The sequence below is a fragment of the Asterias amurensis genome, chromosome 11, assembly GCF_032118995.1.
Source record: "Asterias amurensis chromosome 11, ASM3211899v1".
In the NCBI taxonomy this organism is placed as follows: Eukaryota; Metazoa; Echinodermata; class Asteroidea; order Forcipulatida; family Asteriidae; genus Asterias; species Asterias amurensis.
The window spans coordinates 14216624-14238250 of record NC_092658.1 but is presented as its reverse complement, the minus strand read 5'-3'; the positions used below and the strand labels follow the sequence as shown (position 1 = coordinate 14238250).

Genomic DNA, 21627 nt, shown 5'->3' with positions numbered 1-21627 from the left:
TAGGCCCAGCATTTAATGGAGAAGCATACTGACCTGTATCATGAAAGAAGTTCATCAGGCTGGTAAAATATCAACTTATTAAATGATTTATCTAAGAATCACAGCCAAATACTCACGTAATTTTGACCTGATACTGACGTGATTGACGATACTGTACATTGCGTAGATCACATAGAGAGATGGCACACCTGTTCATTCATGGGATGTCATGCACCTCAGATGCAACAAGAACTCCTCAAACTCCTGATTGAACAGCCACGGATCCAGCCTTTGCTTTTCCTGATCCACGTGAAAAGTCTGCATCTCCATCATTTCCACTGCCCTCTGAAAAAAAAAGATAAAGGCAAACAAAAAAGAGTACACATTTAAGCCCCAGTCATTTATCATGGCCAACTTTGTTGGTCATGGCACAGAGAAAGTCAGACAAAACATAAATATACGCAAGACATTTACACCGAGAGAAAAGCAAAATATGAGCAACAAAAATAACTTTATTTCTAAGAATAATAATTACAATGAACTGTCGTCAGTTAGGTTGGTCAGTAGACCCCCAAGATGACGCTTGGCCAGCATGTACCTAGAGAGGAAGGCAATTTAACTAAGTTCCTTTTTGAGTAAATTGGCCGGGCTGTGTGAGAAAGGAAAATGAGAAGTCGGAACATTTTTGCACCAAGACTATACGAGATGCGCACGACGGAGCAGGAAACTGTCGGAAATGACCAACTCAGTCATAACAATGCAACACATGTACACAGTGACATACAGAGCTCAAGCACGTCGGAAACTGATAAGTTTTACACTTTATTATACCTTTCAACCAAAAAGGCATTTATGAATGGGAATAAAAGAGTAGTGACTCAGTATTTCACAACCGATTAAAACCTTCGGCTCAGGCCTTTATCACACGGGAACGGTCGACCCTGCCAATTCTAAATGGCCGTGAAAGACATGTCACTACACCTTTATTCCCTTAATAAGAGGTTTGAGCAAATTTACACTCAAACTGCAACCATTTGTGTGAGATGCTCACAAGTGACATCTACATGTACGCAGGCCTACTACGTGTACATGTACATGTAGCTCATCTATAGAGCATTTAAACATTTTGCTGCACATATGTACATGTGATTCATATGCTATAAGGTTAAGGTGAAAAAAAAATGCTACTTGTCACAGATCCCACAACCATCCTGCCTGTTACTCGTAAAAGCGCCCAGAACCGTCCTGCCTGTTACTCGTCAAAGCGCCCACAACCGTCCTGCATTTTACTCGTCAAAACACCCACAACCATTCTGCATGCTACTCTCTAAAGCACCAACACCCATCCTAGCTGTTATTTGTCAAAGCACTCACAACCATCCTAGCTGTTACTCGTCAAAGTGCCCACAACCGTCCTGCATGTTACTCGTCAGAGCACTCACAACCATCCTGCCTGTTACTTGTCAAAGCGCCCACAACAAACCTGCATGGTACTCGTCAAAGCGCCCACAACCAACCTGCCTGATACTCATCAAAGCACCCACAACAAACCTGCATGGTACTCGTCAAACCTCCCACAACCAACCTGCCTGATACTCATCAAAGCGCCCACAACCATCCTGCATGTTACTCATCAAACAACCCACAACCAACCTGCCTGATACTCATCAAAGCACCCACAACAAACCTGCATGGTACTCGTCAAAGCCCCCACAACCAACCTGCCTGATACTCATCAAAGCACCCACAACCGTCCTGGCTGTTACTCATCAAACCCACAACCAACCTGCCTGTTACTCATCAAACAACCCACAACCAACCTGCCTGATACTCATCAAAGCACCCACAACCGTCCTGCCTGTTACTCATCAAACAACCCACAACCAACCTGCCTGATACTCATCAAAGCACCCACAACCGTCCTGCCTGTTACTCCTCAAAGCGCCACAATCTTCCTACTTTCTACTCCTCAAAGTACCAACAATTGTCCCGCCTGTTATTCGTCACAGCACCCACAACCATCCTGAACGTTACTCGTCTACAGCACCCACAACCATCCTAATTGTTATTTGCAAAGCACCCGCAATCCTGCCTTTTACTTGCTTAACACCCACATCCTACATGTTACTTTTGAAAGCACCCACACCTATCCTACCTGCTATTCATCGAAGCACTCACAACCATCCTGTATTTTACGCATAAAAACACCCACAACCGTCCCATAGACCGACTGCATTTTACGCGTAAAAGCACCCACAACTATCCCATAGACCGATTGCGCTCAGTGCGTCATGTGACCTATTGGTATTAAATTTGAACAAACATGGCATACTGCATATAAACTGCGTTAACAAAACATGATTGTTTTTGCAATTTTTTTTCAATAAAGACTAAATTCTTGAAATCACTGAAGAATATTTCAGAGTTTGTAACATGAGACCTTACCGCTGGCTGAACAAGGTCAGTAATGCGTAAAGGCAATGCCACCAACTAGGAAAATCCATGAGAATGATTAAAGAATGTCAATGTGTTTGTGCACGAAAGTATGGCTTTACATTGCCCTCACTGTAATGATTTTGCTGCCAATATTTTCAATAAAAATCTCCTGAAGCAGCTGAAGATCCCTTTATTTTCAGCTAGAATCCAGCTAGAATCGGACAACTTCGCGATCCAAAGCACCCACAACCATCATGCCTGTTACTCGTCAAAGCACCCACAATGATCCCAGCTATTACTCGTCAAAGCTACCACAACCATCCCGCTTTTTACCTGCAAAGCACCCACAATCATCATGCCTGTTACTTGTCAAAGCACCCACAACCAATTTGCTTGTTACTCGTCAAAGCGCCCACAGCCATACTGCATGTTACTCATCAAAGGGCCCAACACCGTCCTAGCTGTTCCTAGTCAAAGCACCCACAACCATCCTGCATGTTACTCGTCAAAGCACTCACAACCATCCTGCCTGTTACTCGTCACAGCGCCCACAACCGTCCTGCATGCTACTCGTCAAACCACCCACAACTGCCTGCCTGTTACTTGCAAAGCACCCACAACCATCCTGCATGCTACTCATCAAAGCACCCACAACCAACCTGCCTGTTACTCGTCAAAGCGCCCACAGCCATCCTGCATGCTACTCATCAAAGCGCCCACCACCGTCCTAGCCGTTCCCTGTCAAAGCACCCACAACCATCCTGCATGTTACTCCTTAAAGCACCCACAACCACCCTAACTGTTCCTTGTCAAAGCGCCTACAACCACCTTCATGGTACTCGTCAAATCACCCACAACCGTCCGGCATTTCACTTGTCTAAACACCCTAAACCATGCTTCGTGTTACTTATCACAGCCCACAACCATCTTGTGTGTTACTCATCAAAATGCCCACAATCATCCTGCCTGTTACTCGTTTAAGCACCTACAACGGTCCCGCATATTACTTGCCAAAGCACACTCAACCATCATGCCTGTTCCTCGTCAAAGCACCCACAACCATCATAGCTGTTACTCTTCAAAGCACCCACAACCATCCTGCTTTTTACCTGCAAACATCCACAACCATCGTAGCTGTTGCTCGCAAAGCACCCACAACCATCCTGCTTTTTACCTGCAAACATCCACAATCATCCTAGCTGTTGCTCGCAAAGCACCCACAACCATCCTGCTTTTTACCTGAAAAGCACCCACAACCATCCTGCTTTAAACCAGCAAACATCGACAACCATCCTGCTTTTTACCTGCAAACATCCACAACCATCCTGCTTTTTACCTGCAAACATCCACAACCATCCTGCTTTTTACCTGCAAACACCCACAACCATCCTGCTTTTTACCTGCAAACATCCACAACCATCCTAGCTGTTGCTCGCAAAGCACCCACAACCATCCTGCTTTTGACCTGAAAAGCACCCACAACCATCCTGCTTTTTACCTGAAAAGCACCCACAACCATCCTGCTTTTTACCTGAAAAGCACCCACAACCATCCCAGCTGTTACTTGTCAAAGCAACCACAACCATCCTAGCTGTTAGTTGTCAAAGCAACCACAACCATCCTAGCTGTTAGTTGTCAAAGCACCCACAACCATCCTGCTTTTTACCTACAAAAAGTAACTTAGAAGTGTCACTTGGATTTGTCAAAAAAAAAAGCTTTTGTCACTAAAATGTGTGTTTTGATGAGTGGAACATGAATTAATAATTAACTAATGTTTAAAAAATTGTTGGGACGGCGTCATGTTTTAGAAAAGAACCTTTTTCTTCATGTCAAAATTTGTAGTACATTCCAAATTCTTGAAGCTCTATTTGTTTCAGAGATGCCAAGTCCAGAGGCCAGCTTTGCGTGAGATTTGTTTAAGCTCACCACCACCACACCCCCCCCCCCCTGAAAAAGAAAAAATGTCAGTTTAAAAAGGCCTTTCGAAATTGCCGCCCAACTTTTTTTAAAATTTTTTATAAAATAAACAAAATTTCAGAAATTTAATTGTGGACAAAAAAGTGTTCAAAAATGCTTCAAAAACCTGTTCAGAATAATTAAAACTCACATATGAGGTACACAGGAGATGTTGATGGTTAATGTGGAGGTACGATTGTGTCAGATTATTTCCCCCAAAAATACAAATAAAATTGACTAAAAATAATGTCCAAAATCCTCCGCTCACTTCTTCTGCCTGTTGTGTTTTCGCTAGTGGAGCGCATTTAACAAATTTGCTAAATGAATCGGGAAAAACTATAATTCTGATAAACTGCGTGCAATCTGAAGATTGTGCAAACATTGTAGATTGCGTTTATTGTACACACAAGCGTGATTTGGCAATGCATTGTTGTTAATTTTATTTTATTTCCCGGTCTGGCCCCAATGCATGAGAAAATGGTTGCTGTGCGTGTGAACGTGAGACAGAGCCCAAATGCGTGAGCCTTACGCCTAATGCGTGAGACTCGGTAGGTCTGCTGTTTGCTGTTCAGCGATGTAAAAGACGTTGGACCGGACCACTTTGCAAACTGACCCCATCTTCAGTTATTTTGCTGCATCCAGCAGCAAAACACCTGGTCGATATTGCCGGAAAAATGCAAGAAAAAAATCTTGCATTACAAACTCACGACTAGGACTTGAACGTATTGGCACGTACGTGTGTTCGATGTTCGAACGATTGACGTCACAATAGGGGTAGGGGAAGTCACCCCACACAACTTTTTTTTTTTTTCAACAAAATTATTTTATTGTTCAGGAACATATACTCTAATGTTTGAAGAAAAAAAAATATATATTTCCAGGTGACTTTAAGTTAAAAATGACAGTTCTACACCTAAATTTATTTAGGGTTTGAGCAAGACAATTTACTAGAACGGGATATGAACCAATGGTCTCTCTTTAAACGTGCTATTATCTACATTTGTACATGTTGGCTGAATATCTGTTTGGTCAATATCGTTACTCGGGGATCACACACAAGTTTACAGTAGAAGCAGCAGTCAGGGGATCACCTTAAAGAGAATGCAACTTTTTTATTTCCAGTATAAAATTAAAAACCACAAGAGAAGCTGAATGGGTACATTGTTTTATTTTGTTTGGCATTGAAAGGAAGACAAATTTACTAGCAGGACAGGATTTGAAGCATTGTTCTTTGGTATACCGAGCTAGGGCTCAACCAACTCAGCTATAGATACTAGCTGTTGATACGATACAGATCAGTTGGCGGAGCACTAGCATGCTAAATTTGAGTTCCTGCTCTAGTATTAAGTTTTTCATGTTTCAACTCTAAATTATTAAATCACTTACCAATCGGTTTCCCATGTGGTTTAACAATTGATCAGCCCAAAGTAGCGACAATTTCCGGTTTAGCTTTAAATGCTGTGATTTTTTCTCATGAGACAGAAACCTTATAAGCAGGCATGTTTTGTGACAATAAAATTTCTCTTAAAGTTTCCTGCTTGATATGCCTATGGGCCATGAAATTTAGTTACCAGGTCTCAGAGGTTAGTATATTTAATAAACTAACCTCTAGAACCTGTTTTTGACATGGGGATGGTTATAGCGACAATTTACAGTTGTAGCTTTAAATGCTGTGATTTTTTCTCATGAGACAGAAACCTTATAAGCAGGCATGTTTTGTGACAATAAAATTTCTCTTAAAGTTTCCTGCTTGATATGCCTATGGGCCATGAAATTTAGTTACCAGGTCTCAGAGGTTAGTATATTTAATAAACTAACCTCTAGAACCTGTTTTTGACAAGGGGATGGTTATAGCGACAATTTACAGTTATAGCTTTAAATGCTGTGATTTTTTCTCATGAGACAGAAACCTTATTACATGAAGCAAGCATGTTTTGTGACAATAAAATTTCTCTTAAAGTTTCCTGCTTGATATGCCTATTGGCCGTGAAATTTAGTTACCAGGTCTCAGAGGTTAGTATATTTAATAAACTAACCTCTAGAACCTGTTTTTGACATGGGGATGGTTATAGGAATTTGAAAACAGAACTTGTAGTAATGATTTTATACTTTTACCAGGTCTCAGAGGTTTGTATATTAATGTTTAAAACTCCAGGACCTGTTTACCGACATTGGGATGGATATACGTATGCAGGAATTCAGAAACAGAACGTGTACAGGAATTCAGAAACAGAATGTTTAATAGGCATGATCATTTTTCGTTAAATTACCAGATCTCAGAGGTTAGTATACATTCATAATGTACTAACCTCCAGGACCTGTTTCTTGGCATGGGATAGACATAAGAATTAGCCTTGCTCAAGGCAGTCGAATTATTCACTCCGAAAAAAGACCGCCGCTGTTTAAGTTATTATCTGAGATAGGCCCAAGTCACACTGTGACTTCGTTTTATTTATTTTTCCAACTAAACCGATTCTACCATTTATAGTTTCAAAGGGGGCGGGTTAAGCTTCGAAAAACTACGTTGGTTGGTCGAACGGCGGGGACGAGAATAAGGGATTTTGTAACCTGTGTAAAAAAAAACATAGAACGATGCCGAGCATTTTTGTTTCAGACTTCCTGAGTTCCATCTTCGAGAAAAATAAGTAAGACATTCAATAACTATTGCCTTATGTCCCCCTTGCAAAACAAAGATGCAATTTAGCAAAGCAAATCGGGCCGGGGCACTCAGTAGCGCCGATAAACGCTTTTGGTGTAGACCTCCTGAGGTTTTTCCCAGGGATTTCTTTTAAACGAGTGAAAAAAAGGAATTGTTGCCGCGACGTCTTTCTTTAAAACAACATAAAAATATATTGGTATAAATGTTGTGAATGTAGGGCCCCGGGAAATTCAGCCTTTCTGGATTATTGTTATAACTTTTAATCTTTTATACTATTACTTAGTCCCCCTAATTTCTTTCCCTTTTGACGTAAAATAAGGGCCAATTACCGCCCTAATATTTCCAGAATTCACAGCGTTTCACAGAACATCAAATTATTTAAAATAATAGCATACAAAACCACAAGAGAAAACTTATTAATGTAAAAGAGTGAAAAGGCACTCTTTGAAAAGCCATATGAAGGACATCTCTTTTACGAGTGGTATTCCACTCTTTTAGATTGAATTTTGCATCTTTTTGAGAGATTTTTCACTCTGTCCTGGAGTGAAACCCCTCGAAAAGAGTGAAATTATCACCACTCTTTTTGAAAAGCCGTATGTAGGACAGCTCGAAATGTAAAGAGTGGTATTTTTTACTCTTTTAAATTATGAGAGTATTGATCACTTTGTTCAATTGTTTTGCTTGTTTACTATTTATGGTTTGTTTAAAATGAAACAAGGCAAAGTTTGTTTATCGCTTAAATTATTAGTATTATTTAATTTATTTTTTGAGGTGGGGTTGGGGTGGGATCCTAATGAACATTTCCCCGAGTTTCAAAAAATTGAAGATTACCCAACCTGAACAAAACAAAAGTTCTCTGTTAAACCAACAACTATACGTTGACTGTTGAACATGACAAATGGTTAGATTTGTTTGGTGCAAGAGAAGGGGTTTAAGGAAACCAAAGGGTCGAGATGTAAACAAACACAACTCACACACTGACCCCCACAACCCTGCCCACCCCCACACAAACACAACAATAGATTAACATAATGTAATCGAGGACCTCCTGTTTGTTCTGCTTTGTTTTTACTTTATCAATGCTTTGACAACATACACCTACTGAAAATGAGCTTCAGGTAGATTGAATGACAACTTTAAGCCTATCCTTTCGAGTTTCGAGTCAACTGCTCCATTATTAACTTCATTTCGGCCGTTTATACTTTCTGGACTCTTATAGTTCTTCTCAATTTAAAAGAAGTCTATTTATATCTTGATTAATCACCAACCAACCATGAATTAAAACATGTAGTAAAGTCTGAAAGCTTCCAGCTTGAATCTCAAATATTCTGATAAAATAAACAGTATACACAGCAAGTTTCTTAATGTTGGTTTCTAAACAGTGGCGTTGAGTGTTGACTGTGAATCTGTGGCAGTATAAACGCCTCTTGAGTGTAGTTTTTGTTACACCTATATAATAACACCACAAACTCTGCAAGATAAGATATAGATGATAATAGTGGTAGAGCAGTTGACATGACCCCTTGTCTAACTGGCTGGTAAACGAGTCCGATGTGCTGTCTACAGACTATGCGTTTTGAACTGTCGAGCACCTATAAAAGTTTTCTGTGGTAAAGGGGTATCATTAGCTCCCTGGGAGGTATACAGCCTGTGCAACAAATATGCCCTACTCAGCTATATTAATCACAAGAACCATCGCTGCCCTCACATGTACCCATGTACCCCTACCCCTGGGCGGAGAGAAGCATGTAGTCATAAGTGTCTTGCTCATTAGGGACACAAGTGTCACAACTCCCGAACAGAATCACATGAGCTTGAGTTTGGTGCTCTTATCCGCTCGAGCACAACACCCTACCATAGTGGTAGACATGTTCTGCGGAGCATACTTTTTCTGTGGTTAGCTAATGTGAAAACAGATATGTGAAAGTGGGCACAAAAATGAAAGTTGGCAAATACACATGTCGAATCTGAACAGGCCTCTCAGTGGACTGGTGGTGGGTTCTAGTCCCAACCAACACTGATTCAAATGGAGCATGCTTCCCATTACTTGTGTCAGGCAAAGCGCATCAAAAAGATTAGTCAAAATAATTGTTCCCCTGATTTTCAGGAACACAGGGTGTATTTATTTTGATATTGTTTAATTTAGCCAGTTGGACCAAACCTTTAGAATGAGAATCCTAGATAAGATTGCATCCAATGGATTATGCTCTACAAATATTTTAAGACTTCAAGAAATTTAAAAAAATGTAAGTCAGACCATTTTCTGAAGAGGTTAACTACAACCAAATGCATCCTGCTTTATAATATATCATTTGAGTTTAACTTGAAGTGGTAATTTTTTAATGATTTATGTACAAAATTACAGCTACCTTCGGTAATGCTGGTGTAAGTTCTTCGTCAGTATCCTTGAGAGAAACTTTATACATCAGGTTGTATTTTCCACTCATGAGAAAATAGGCTTTTTATTTGTTAACCACTTATTTTACCAGTGAAAGATTTACAAAAGTATGGATAACACTCCTGTTTTCCATTCGTGCTCATGTGATAACTAATAATGTCAAGCTGTATATTTTACACCACTCCCAAACCCAATCCTCTTAGCTTAAAACTAACCTTTATATAAAGCATAACTTTGGATTATATTTTGTTAATTTTCTTCAGATATTTAACATCTCTTGTGCGAGTGATCATCGACTATATACCTTCAGAACTCCAGTACTGAGAGATGACTGCAACCTTTGTCAACCAGTTCTTGCACCTTTGTCGCCTTTTCACTCAGGGCCAAGAATACCTGTGTAAATGGATTGGATGTTCAGTTTGATCAAACGCATGCTAAAAATCTACATAATAATAATAATAACCCTCCTCGAGCCCACTGTTTCTTCACTGGTCCAAAGAGGGGCTTTAATGTAACAAATCCTATAAAGCTTGTTCATTCTAATGACACCAAACACATGCAATTAGCAAATAATAAATCAGCTGAAAACAAAGATGCAGCATTCTCCTGTTCACATTCCACAAAACCAATGCAATTTATCTAATATGAGTGACTTTCTTGCAACTGCTGTGGTAATTAAGTTTGGTGATAGGTTACTAAAACTTCTTTGAAAACAAAACAATTAAAAAGAGCACCCTTATCCCTGATACTCCACAGAGGCAAAACAAGCGATTGCCCCCACGCCCCAAGGTCATTGCCTGGATGCCTTTGAAATGCTCCAGTACAAATTTACAATTTCCTTATATTGTGTCCTTTCAAAAACAAAGCATACAGGCCTGACCATAAGATAGACTTGACCTGATTTTAACCAGTGTGTCTTTTTTGAAGTCACGATGCGGGATTGTCACATTATTATCCTCATATATTAGGGTTTAACTTGTTCTAATGAGCTACACAAACAAGATTGTTTTTATTGGGAGACAAGTTTAACATTTGAAATTGCACAAAGCTAGTTTCAGATATCACTTACGGCTTCAAACAAAGTATAGTTACTGTATGGTTATTATATATGCTCAGTGCTTACTTTATGATATTATTTGTTTGATAACAAAACAGACTGATAAAAAGCAATATCTGCTGATGGACCACCTTTCGAGTAGTGTCACTCTTAATTATTACTTAGAGGTAATTAGTGATTGTGTTATTTTCTAGTACTGTGATCCTATATTGGAGTATATTGCGTTGTACTAGCCACACACAGGTCTGCTTTCACTCAGAAACAGCTATCACCGTTTCACATACAGTGACTGGGTGAGCAATATGGATGAAGCTATAAACTTGTTTGCAGTTTTACAAGTCCTGATACCAATGGTTAGAAGTGCTGGATTTGTTGGAAATGTTCAAGTATGTTTGACTATAATCTACACAAAGAAACTGCGTAATGTGACCAATTTGATGATACTCAACCTCGCTGTTGCAGATGCATTGTTCTCTACATTGGGGAGATAAGTGCACTTCTAAATCCAGTCTTGTATGGATTCAAGTATGACCAGCTTAGGAAAGCATTTATATCCATGGTGTGTAGATGTAACCAACTAAGACAGCCAAACCAAGTTGGTCCACTGTGATTGAGGAAATATCAAGGTTTATGAGCAGACTTAAAAGCACAACTTTAAAGTAGTTTTTACACTAACAGCCTTCAAAGCAGTGAATCAAACAGCAACAGTTCTCTTGTGAAAACAGTCCATCAAGTTCCAACACCATTGTAGCAACCCACTACTGGCTTCATTACTCAATCCATCAAACTCCAACACAATTATAGTAAAACCTACTATTGGCTTCAGTACTCAGTGAATAAAACTGCAACAGTTCTCTTGTGAAAACAGTACTCAATCCATCAAACTCCAACACCATTAAAGCAACCCACTATTGGCTTCAGTACTCAGTGAATCAAACTGCAACATTTCTCTTGTAGAAACAGAACTCAATCCATCAAACCCCAACACCATCATAGTAACCCACTATTGGCTTCAGTACTCAGTGAATCAAACTGCAACATTTCTCTTGTAGAAACAGAACTCAATCCATCAAACCCCAACACCATTATAGTAACCCACTATTGGCTTCAGTACTCAGTGAATCAAACTGCAACAGCTCTCTTGTAGAAAAAGAACTCAATCCATCAAACCCGAACACCATTATAGTAACCCACTTTTGGCTTCAGTACTCAGTAAATCAAACTGCAACAGTTCTAATCTAATAATAGGACTTAACCTGATTTTAACCAGTGTGTCTCTTATTGAAGTCACAAGGTATATCATCAGTGGTTGTCACATTATTCGACAGTACTCAGCGAATCAAACTTCAACAGTTCTCATGTGGAAACCAAGGCCCTGTGCCCCCTTTCAATTTCAATGTTGGTCCTCATTGCTCAGCCTGCGCTTCAATCAACATTAAGTGGGGGGATGGGGGAGAGAATGTTTATTAAGCTTTATGGCCCTAGCACAATTTGGGCCGGGATTGTAGTATTCAGATATCGCTAATGGCTTTCAAAAAAAGGTTTAATTACTGTAGGTTATATGATGTTATACTTGATGCTTACTTTATTTTATTATTTGTTTGGTAACAAACAGACTGACAAAACCAATTCATGTATCTGCGAACAGACCACCTTTTCTGGATGTCACTCTTAATTATTACTTAGATGCATATTAGCCTTTGTGAGATTGCCGCAATATTACGGTCCTAGAACTGAGTTCACAGTGGTGTACTAGCCACACACAGGTCTGCTTTCATTGAGAGAACAGCTACGAATCAGTGTCACACTGTTTTACAAACAGTGACTGGATCAGCAATATGGATGAAGCCATAAGTTTGTCTGTAGTTTTACAAGTCCTGATGCCAATTGTTGGAAGTGCTGGATTCATTGGAAATGTTCTTGTATGTGTGACTATAATCTACACTAAGAAACTGCGTAATGTGACCAATTTGATGATACTCAACCTCGCTGTTGCAGATGCATTGGTCTCTATATTTTGTACTCAATATGCATCTATTAATCTGCAAAGTTCCCATTATATAAACAAATCTTTACACTCTAACAGCAGCCAGTGTACAGCAGGTATGATTTTGCAGTTCAGCAGTTTTGAGATTTATTATTTCTTTATCAACTGCTTCGGTGCCCACTCTGCTCTCATTCTTTCTTTGGCAAACTATGAACGGTTTATAGGAATCACTCGACCTTTGAAGTATACAAGCTACTTCACTAGAAGAAAGATCGCGCTGCTGTTACTTGCTGTTTGGATAATTCCAGTAATAGTGTTCATGCCTGGTTCAGTCCTTTTAATAGATCAGCACAAAAATGACAATTGTGCAATTGGCAAACTACAAAAACCTATAGCCGCGAGCATTGCAGCAATGCTGTTGCATCTGCTACCAATTGCAGCTACAATTTGGATGTACATCAGAATCCTCATCAATCTGAAACAAGGAGCCAGGAACCTAGAAGAGCAAGGAATCCAGGGCCCAGCTCAAGAACTGCACCAAGCTCACAAGAAAGTCACCAGCACTCTCGCTATCATCACCACAGCTTTCCTTATTCTTGTTGTGCCAGGAGCCATCTGGTATTCCATATCCGTGTTTCTGCCTGTACACCTTTTCGATATTAATATGGCCATATGGAAGGTAATTGCACTTCTGTTCTTGTTTAATTCTGCCATAAATCCCGTCTTGTATGGATTCAAGTATGAACAGCTCAGGAAAGCATTTATATCCATGGTGTGTAGATGTACCCAACTAAGACAGCCAAACCAAGTTGGTCCACTGTGATTGAGAAAATATTAAGGTTTATTTAATGTCTTGAAACCCTGGACACTTTGAAAAGCACAACTTTACAACAGTGTAAAAACAGTACTCAATCTACCAAACTCCAACATCATTTAATAGTCACCCCTTTTGTGGCTTTAGTGCTCAGTGAATCAAACTGCAACAGTTCTCTTGTACAAAAAGTACTCAATCCATCAAACTCCAACACAATTATAGCAACTCACTTTTGGGTTCAGCACTCAGTGAATCAAACTGCAACAGTTCTTTTATGAAAACAGTACTCAATCCAACAAACTCCAACACCATTATAGTAATTAACCCACTATTGGCTTCAGTGCTCGGTGAATCAAACTGCATTAGTTCTCTCATGAAACAGTACTCAATCCATCAAACTCCAACACAATTATAGCAACAAACTTTTGGGTTCATCCAGCACTCAGTGAATCAAACTGCAACAGTTCTTTTATGAAAACAGTACTCAATCCATCAAACTCCAACACCATAGTGGCTTCAGTACTCAGTGAATCAAACTGCAACAGTTCTCTATGGAAACAGTACTCAATCCATCAAACTCTAACACAATTTAATAGTAACCCGTTTGTGGCTTCAGTAGTCAGTGAAACAACTGCATCAATTCTCTTGTGGAAATGGTACTCAATCTATCAAAATCCAACACCCGTATAGTAATCAACCCACTATTGGCTTTAGAACTCGGTGATTAAAACTGCAACAGTTCTCTTATGGAAAAAGTACTCAATCCATCAAACTCCAAAACAATTATAGTAACTCGCTATTGGATTCAGTATTAAGTCGCTATTGCTTTCAGTACGCTTGTGGCTTCAGTACTCAGTGAATCAAACTGCAATTATTCTCTTATGGAAACAGTACTCAATCCATCAAACTCCAACACCATTATAGTAATTAACCCACTTTTGGCTTCAGTACTCGGTGAATCAAACTGCAACAGTTCTCTTATGGAAACAGTACTCAATCCAACAAACTCCAACACCATTATAGTAATTAACCCACTTTTGGCTTCAGTACTCGGTAAATCAAACTGCATTAGTTCTCTTATGAAACAGTACTCAATCCATCAAACTCCAACACAATTATAGCAACAAACTTTTGGGTTCATCCAGCACTCAGTGAATCAAACTGCAACAGTTCTTTTATGAAAACAGTACTCAATCCATCAAACTCCAACACCATAGTGGCTTCAGTACTCAGTGAATCAAACTGCAACAGTTCTCCATGGAAACAGTACTCAATCCATCAAACTCCAACACAATTTAATAGTAACCTGTTTGTGGCTTCAGTAGTCAGTGAAACAAACTGCACCAATTCTCTTGTGGAAATGGTACTCAATCTATCAAAATCCAACACTCGTATAGTAATCAACCGACTATTGGCTTTAGAACTCGATGATTAAAACTGCAACAGTTCTCTTATGGAAGTGGTACTCAATCCATCAAACTCCAAAACAATTATAGTAACTCGCTATTGGATTCAGTATTAAGTCGCTATTGCTTTCAGTACGCTTGTGGCTTCAGTACTCAGTGAATCAAACTGCAACAGTTCTCTTATGGAAACAGTACTCAATCCATCAAACTCCAACACAATTATAGCAACTCGCTATTGGATTCAGTAACTCGCTATTGGTTTCAGTACGCTTGTGGCTTCAGTACTCAGTGAATCAAACTGCAAAAGTTCTCATGTGAAAACAGTACTCAATCCATCAAACTCCAACACCATTATAGTAACCAACCCACTATTGGCTTCAGTGCTCGGTGAATCAAACTGCAACAATTCTCTTATGGAAACAGTACTCAATCCATCAAACTCCAACACAATTATAGCAACTCGCTATTGGATTCAGTAACTCGCTATTGGTTTCAGTACGCTTGTGGCTTCAGTACTCAGTGAATCAAACTGCAAAAGTTCTCATGTGGAAACAGTACTCAATCCATCAAACTCCAACACCATTATAGTAACCAACCCACTATTGGCTTCAGTGCTCGGTGAATCAAACTGCAACAGTTCTCTTATGGAAACAGTACTCAATCCATCAAACTCCAACACAATTATAGCAACTCGCTATTGGATTCAGTAACTCGCTGTTGGTTTCAGTACGCTTGTGGCTTCAGTACTCAGTGAATCAAACTGCAAAAGTTCTCATGTGGAAACAGTACTCAATCCATCAAACTCCAACACCATTATAGTAACCAACCCACTATTGGCTTCAGTGCTCGGTGAATCAAACTGCAACAGTTCTCTTATGGAAACAGTACTCAATCCATCAAACTCCAACACAATTATAGCAACTCGCTATTGGATTCAGTAACTCGCTATTGGTTTCAGTACGCTTGTGGCTTCAGTACTCAGTGAATCAAACTGCAACAGTTCTCTTGTGGAAACGGTAGTCAACCCATCAAACTCCAACACCATTATAAACCCACTATTGGCTTCAGTACTTGGTGAGTCAAACTGCAATAGTTCTCTTATGGAAATTGTACTCAATCCATCAAACCCCAACCCCCAACCATTATAGTAACCCACTATTGGCTTCAGTACTCCGTGTATCAAACTGCAACAATTCTCTTTTGAAAACAGTACTCAAGCCATCAAACCCCAACACCATTATAAACCCACTATTGGCTTCAGTACTCAGTAAATCAAACTCAACAGTTCTCTTTTTTAAAAACAGTACTCAATCCATCAAAATCCAACACCATTATAGCAACCCACTATTGACTTCAGTAACTCATTGAATACACTACAAAAGTTCTCTTGTGGAAACAGAGCTCAATCCATCAAACTCCAACACCATTAATAGTAACCCGCCATTGGCTTCAAAGGCACTGCACACTATTGGAAACAGTACTCAAAATAATGATTAGCATAAAACCTTGGTAACGAGTAATGGAGAGCTGTTGATAGTATAAAATTTTGTGAGAAACAGCTCTCTCCGAAGTAACATAGTTTTTGAGAAAGAATTAATTTCTCACTAAAATAATTATTTGAATTTGGTTCCGAGACCTCAGAATTTGATAGGTCTCGAAATCAAACATCTGAAAGCACATAATTTTTGCAACAAGGACGTTTTTTCTTCTATTATTCTCTCGCAAATTTGATGACCAATTGGGATCAAATTTTCACAGGTATATATTTTATGCATAATTTGAGATACACCAAATGAAAAGACAGGTCTTTGACAATAACAAATGGTGTCCAGTGTCTTTAAATACTCAGTAAATAACACAGCAACAGTTCCCTTTTGGAAACAGTACTCAATCCATCAATACTCCAACACCATTATAGCAACGCACTAGTGGCTTCAGTACTCGGTGAACCGAACTGCAACAGTTCCCTTTTGGAAACAGTACTCAATCCATCAAACTCTTACACAATTATAGCAGCTAAGAGGAGCAGCTTTTATTTAAAATAGACCTGACCTGAATTTAACCAGTGCGTCTCTTATTGAAGTCACAAGGCAGGTGAGTGATTATTACATTATTTTTCTCATACATTATGGTACAAATTTGATTGATTGGTACAAAAATGATCAGCAAACACCTTCTGGTAAGGGAAAGATCCAGTTGATTTATACAACGTTAACTATACAACCTTGGTAGCAGCAGGATAGGAACCCTGGGATGCAACTTTTTATATCAAATAACAAAGTAAACAACAATTTAAAACAATTTTGGGTTGAACAAAACAGTGGGAGTTGAAACCACTTCTCCCACATATGATATCTATATATATATTTAGATATGACAGGGAACCAGATATTGTATTATAGGATGGTTGCACTTTTAAACCCAGAAATTATTCAAGCCAACATTTAAAGGAACATTACAGAATTGGTAAGAATAAAAAAACTTATTAAGATCACAGAGTTTACATTATAACTTTCATGGTCTAATGATGATAGTAGAAAACATCTCTTGAAATATTTCTGTCTTAAAGTCATATTTGATGAGAAGAAGACAAAAAACTAGTTTCTGCTTGTATTGCTCAGTGAGTGATTTATTCAATAAAACAAAAACATTTTGTTTAAATGTGCAATCGTATTTTCACTTTTTTCTTGTGGCCCAGGTGGCTGATCAATCTCAAACTTCTTCAAGTTTGTCAGTTTATCTATATGAACAGCTACTGTTTTGTCAATAAAAACCTATTCTGTAATGTTCCTTTAAAACAATGAACATTTGCTCCAGTCCAATGCTCAACAATCCGTTATCTTGTATGTCACAGTTTTCCGGTTTCATAGATGCATCTAATGGGGTACTTTGTTGCAACGAAAACTCATGTTGTTTTTTATGGCATTTTTAGTTAGTGTAGTTTTATCACTATCTTTCTTGTTTTATAAATGTCAAGTTAATGTTAGTGTTAACTGTTTGTACTGCAATATTAGTTTATCTGTACAATAATCATAGGCAATACCATACAGAGCGTACAGCACAACACTTTAAGGCAAAGTATACGGTTGGTTTTGAACAGCTTGACTGTTTTATTCCATGTCTGCCCAAACGGTGAACTTTTCACATTCTTCTTCTGATAGCGCCCTCTAAATGTATAATATTAATAAATACAATGAAAATTACCTGTTTAAGTTTCATTTAAAAAGTGGTAGCATTTCTTTAAATTTCGCAAAAAATCTTGAGTGATTATGTCCAGGCAGTTGCATGGTTTTTTTTATCAAAATTACTAAGTAATTTTTGGTGGTCCCTAATTTGTTTAGTATAACCTCCCTTTAAAAAGAAACAGGAATTTCCTCATATAAATAGGGTGTGATATGCCACAGTTACACTACAGAGCCATATTATGACTTAGTAATATGTAGAAGGAAAACAATTCCATGTTGTTGTAATATATACCAGATTATTGCTGTACCATTTCCTTCTGTAGAGAAGATTTGATGCTGTGTTTCCTGACATCTTAGTCTTGTCAATACGGTAAGTTGTACTCACTGTGATTATTCTAAACACAACCAGGGCTGTTGTCAACCATAAAGCATTCTATAAAAATAGTCTAAGAAGGATACTGCATGGTGGAAATACGATATAGTAGCCTAAGGTTTGCGGTATCACCATTCTATAATGACAATCTGTAAATAAGTTGGGGTGGTTCTTATTATATAGCTCTATGGGTGGTTCTGAAAAGAACAGTTGGTTTCGACTTGACGTTGTGGTCAGTATGCTCTGATCTTCTTCTGGAGAAAATAGTCGAACTCAGTTTCAGCGATGTGCCATGCCTGGGGCCTCTTTTACACAAAAGGAAATACTAACAAGGACTTGATGCACATTTTATGATCGTACTTTTCCTCTGTCATTCACAGCTCAACATTTCAACTAGCTTCCAATCAGAATGGCATCCAATATAACAGCTCAGTCAATGCTAGAAGAGATAAGTCAGAGTCATCTTGAATGCCCAATCTGCAGTGAACGCTTCAAGCAACCCAAACTACTTGAGTGTTCTCATTCATTCTGTCTTCAATGCCTTCAAAATCTCAAAGAGAAAACTCCAAGTACAGCAATACTTTCTTGTCCAGTCTGTAGACAAGACATCGTGCTAGAAGAAAATGGCATCGAAGGTCTGAAAACTGACTTTAAGACTGTTACTCTGTTAGAAGTCATCGTAGCACAGGAGAAACGACTGAAATGCCAGGAAGAGAAGCAAGTACCAAGTGAGGAGCATGTTTCTAAATGTAGCAAGCATACTGACAAGGATCTTATCATGTACTGTGACAGATGCAACATATTAATATGCACAACTTGCATCGCAAAAGATCACAGATTACACCCAGCCCTCGAGCCAACTGAAGCTTTAGACAAAAGCAAACATCACGCTGAAGAACTGCTGTCAAAAGTAAGACAGTGTATTGCTACGTTCAATATTGCTATTCAAGAAATAGACATGTCTCGCAAGACATTGGACTCCATGTTTGCTGCTACTAAAGAGAAAATCTCTAAGAAAGCTGATAAAGAGATTGCCATGGAGGTTGAAAGATTCATTGAGGAGAAGCAGAAATTGATGGATGAGGCAGAACAGATTTATCAAGACAGAGTCAAGACAATGGAAACTGCACGAGCGACAAACTGCAAAAAGATGACCAAAGCAGAACACAAGCAGGATGAGGTTAACCATCTCATGGATCAAGGAAGCTGTGAGATTGTACAGCTCATAGAGAAACTTTTACAAGACCTTGAAGATTACACAAGGATGAAGCCAAGCAAAGTACCTGATGGGTTGACTTATATGAACTTCAAAGAAGATCAGAAATCAATTGGGAGACTGGTGCTGCAAAATAAGTGGACATTGAAAATAGAAATGAAGACATATATGAACAAAGCACAGCAAATAAATAGGATTTTCCCAAAGGATGTTTCTGCAAACTCCAACAGTGATATTTTTGTGTCAAATTTTGACAACACATGCTGGATTTCAATACCAGCAGGGAGCAAGCCTAAATCTACTGTCATGCCTCAAACCCTATCAGTTGAAGGTCTCATTAAACCAAGAAAGATGACCGTGAACAACAAGGATGAGCTGATTGTTCTTGATAATCAAACAGTCAAGATCTTCAGCGGGAATTATCAGCTCCTCCATCAGTTCACACCAGGGCAATCAGGCAGCAAACCATCATGTATTGCAGTGGATGATAACAATCTGATAGTAGTGGGTTATAAAAACATGAATGAGATCTCTATTCACAAACCAGATGGATCCCTCACTACCACAATTCCTGCTCCAGGAATAGGTGGATACTTGACAACCTACAAACAACGACTCATCTACACCAACTACAAGAAAAAGAAGCTGGTATCAGTGGGCTACAATGGTGACTTGGTATTCTCAGTAGATATCAATCAGTCTGGTAGGCCTTGTGGAGTCTGTTGCGACACTGACGGCTGCGTTTATATTGCTGTTTGGAAAGGACTAGAATCATCAACAGGCGACATCCATCATTACAGTCCTGATGGCAAGTATATTGGATGTATCATCAAGGAGTGTGTCGATCCGTGTGGAATCACATTCACACCAGCAGGTGATCTGGTTGTGGCTGCATACCAATCAGTTCAAATTTATCACCATGAATAAAGACTATGAAACATAGTATAACAAGCCTGTATGCTTCGTTTTTGAAAGGGCAAAGACGTGGCACTGCATTTTCTTTACAATTAAGGGCACCCTATGAGGAAGTTGTAAATTTGTTACTGGAGGCACAGCATGTCAAGGGCACGATGGCATTGACCAGGGGGCATAGAGGCAATTGCCTTTGATGCCTTCGTGAAGTATCAGGCTTGGTATGCTAAGCCCCCCAAAACTCCACACTACACTGTACAGGTTGCATACCCTTTGAAATGATAATTACTGCATGTTTGTTTATGAAAGGTTCTCAAGCAGGGCCCAACTTCATAAAGCTGTTTTAAAGGATCTGGGTACTTTTTAAAAATGTCCATAGATTTACATAAAAACTTACAGGGTTTGAAGATAATGATAGTGGAAAGCGTCCCTTCAAATATTACTTACTGAGGTGCTGTAGTTTTTGAGAAATGAGTAAAACAATGTAATGAAAATACGTTTGTAAATGCTTAAAATAATTTTGGTCTCATGACATTGTTTTTTTATTCATTACCCCAAACTACAGCACCTCAGCACATAATATTTTAAGGGAAGCTTTCTACTATCATTTTATCTTCAAACTGTGTAAGTTTAGTGTAAATCTGTGGACATTGTGTTTTTTGTCCTACAAAAAGTACATACACCCTTTGAAGCAGAAAAATATACTGAGCAAATTTGTTGGCCAAGCAAGAATTGACCAGGGTACCAGTCATAGTAATGGTTCATTCTGGTTGGTAACTTATTTTGCTAAAAAAGCAAACATTTTTGGTATTAGGCAACTTTTTGTGCTCACTACAATTTGTAAGTCAGAAACTGTGTAACCAAAAATTGTCATAGTATTCAGGAGATTTCATGAGATTTCATTTGGGAGTACATTAAGTTACTATTTGTTGTCCAGATATTTTTGTTTAGTGTATAACTATACTTAGTAACAGTCAAGTTTTGTTTGATTTTCACAGGAAGAAGTTTAAAGTTATAGCTTTCAATGATGCATATATCACTATATTCAGGTTTTTTAAATGGGATTTCTAAAGGAGGTTAGGCCTATACCTTTGGTAGTTACTCCAAAAATTAATGGACTTTAAAATATGACTTGGTAAAGAGAACTGAAGAGCTGTTGATATCATAAAATACCCTAAGTTGAAATTATGTTTTTGGAAACAGAGGTTATTTATCACACACAAAATCAAATTTACAAAGACTTCAGGCA

At 38.7% G+C, this 21627-nt stretch overlaps 1 protein-coding gene and 1 long non-coding RNA gene across 2 annotated transcripts in view; one reads left to right on the top strand and one right to left on the bottom strand.

The window, feature by feature from the left end:
- The window catches only part of LOC139943689 (uncharacterized), a 34081-nt gene that overhangs the window by 9554 nt on the left and 2900 nt on the right, over positions 1-21627 (bottom strand). Inside the window, exons 2-3 of the long non-coding RNA XR_011786881.1 lie at positions 9733-9821; positions 117-324 (exon numbers count right to left, since the gene is read on the bottom strand). This is a non-coding gene — a long non-coding RNA (uncharacterized lncRNA). The remainder of the gene's footprint in view (positions 1-116; positions 325-9732; positions 9822-21627) is intronic.
- On the top strand, positions 18114-20794 carry LOC139943671 (uncharacterized). The gene is made up of 2 exons (XM_071940409.1): positions 18114-18247; positions 18631-20794. The coding sequence occupies exon 2, from the start codon at positions 18660-18662 to the stop codon at positions 20391-20393; it is 1734 nt and encodes a 577-aa protein (XP_071796510.1). The 5' UTR covers positions 18114-18247; positions 18631-18659; the 3' UTR covers positions 20394-20794.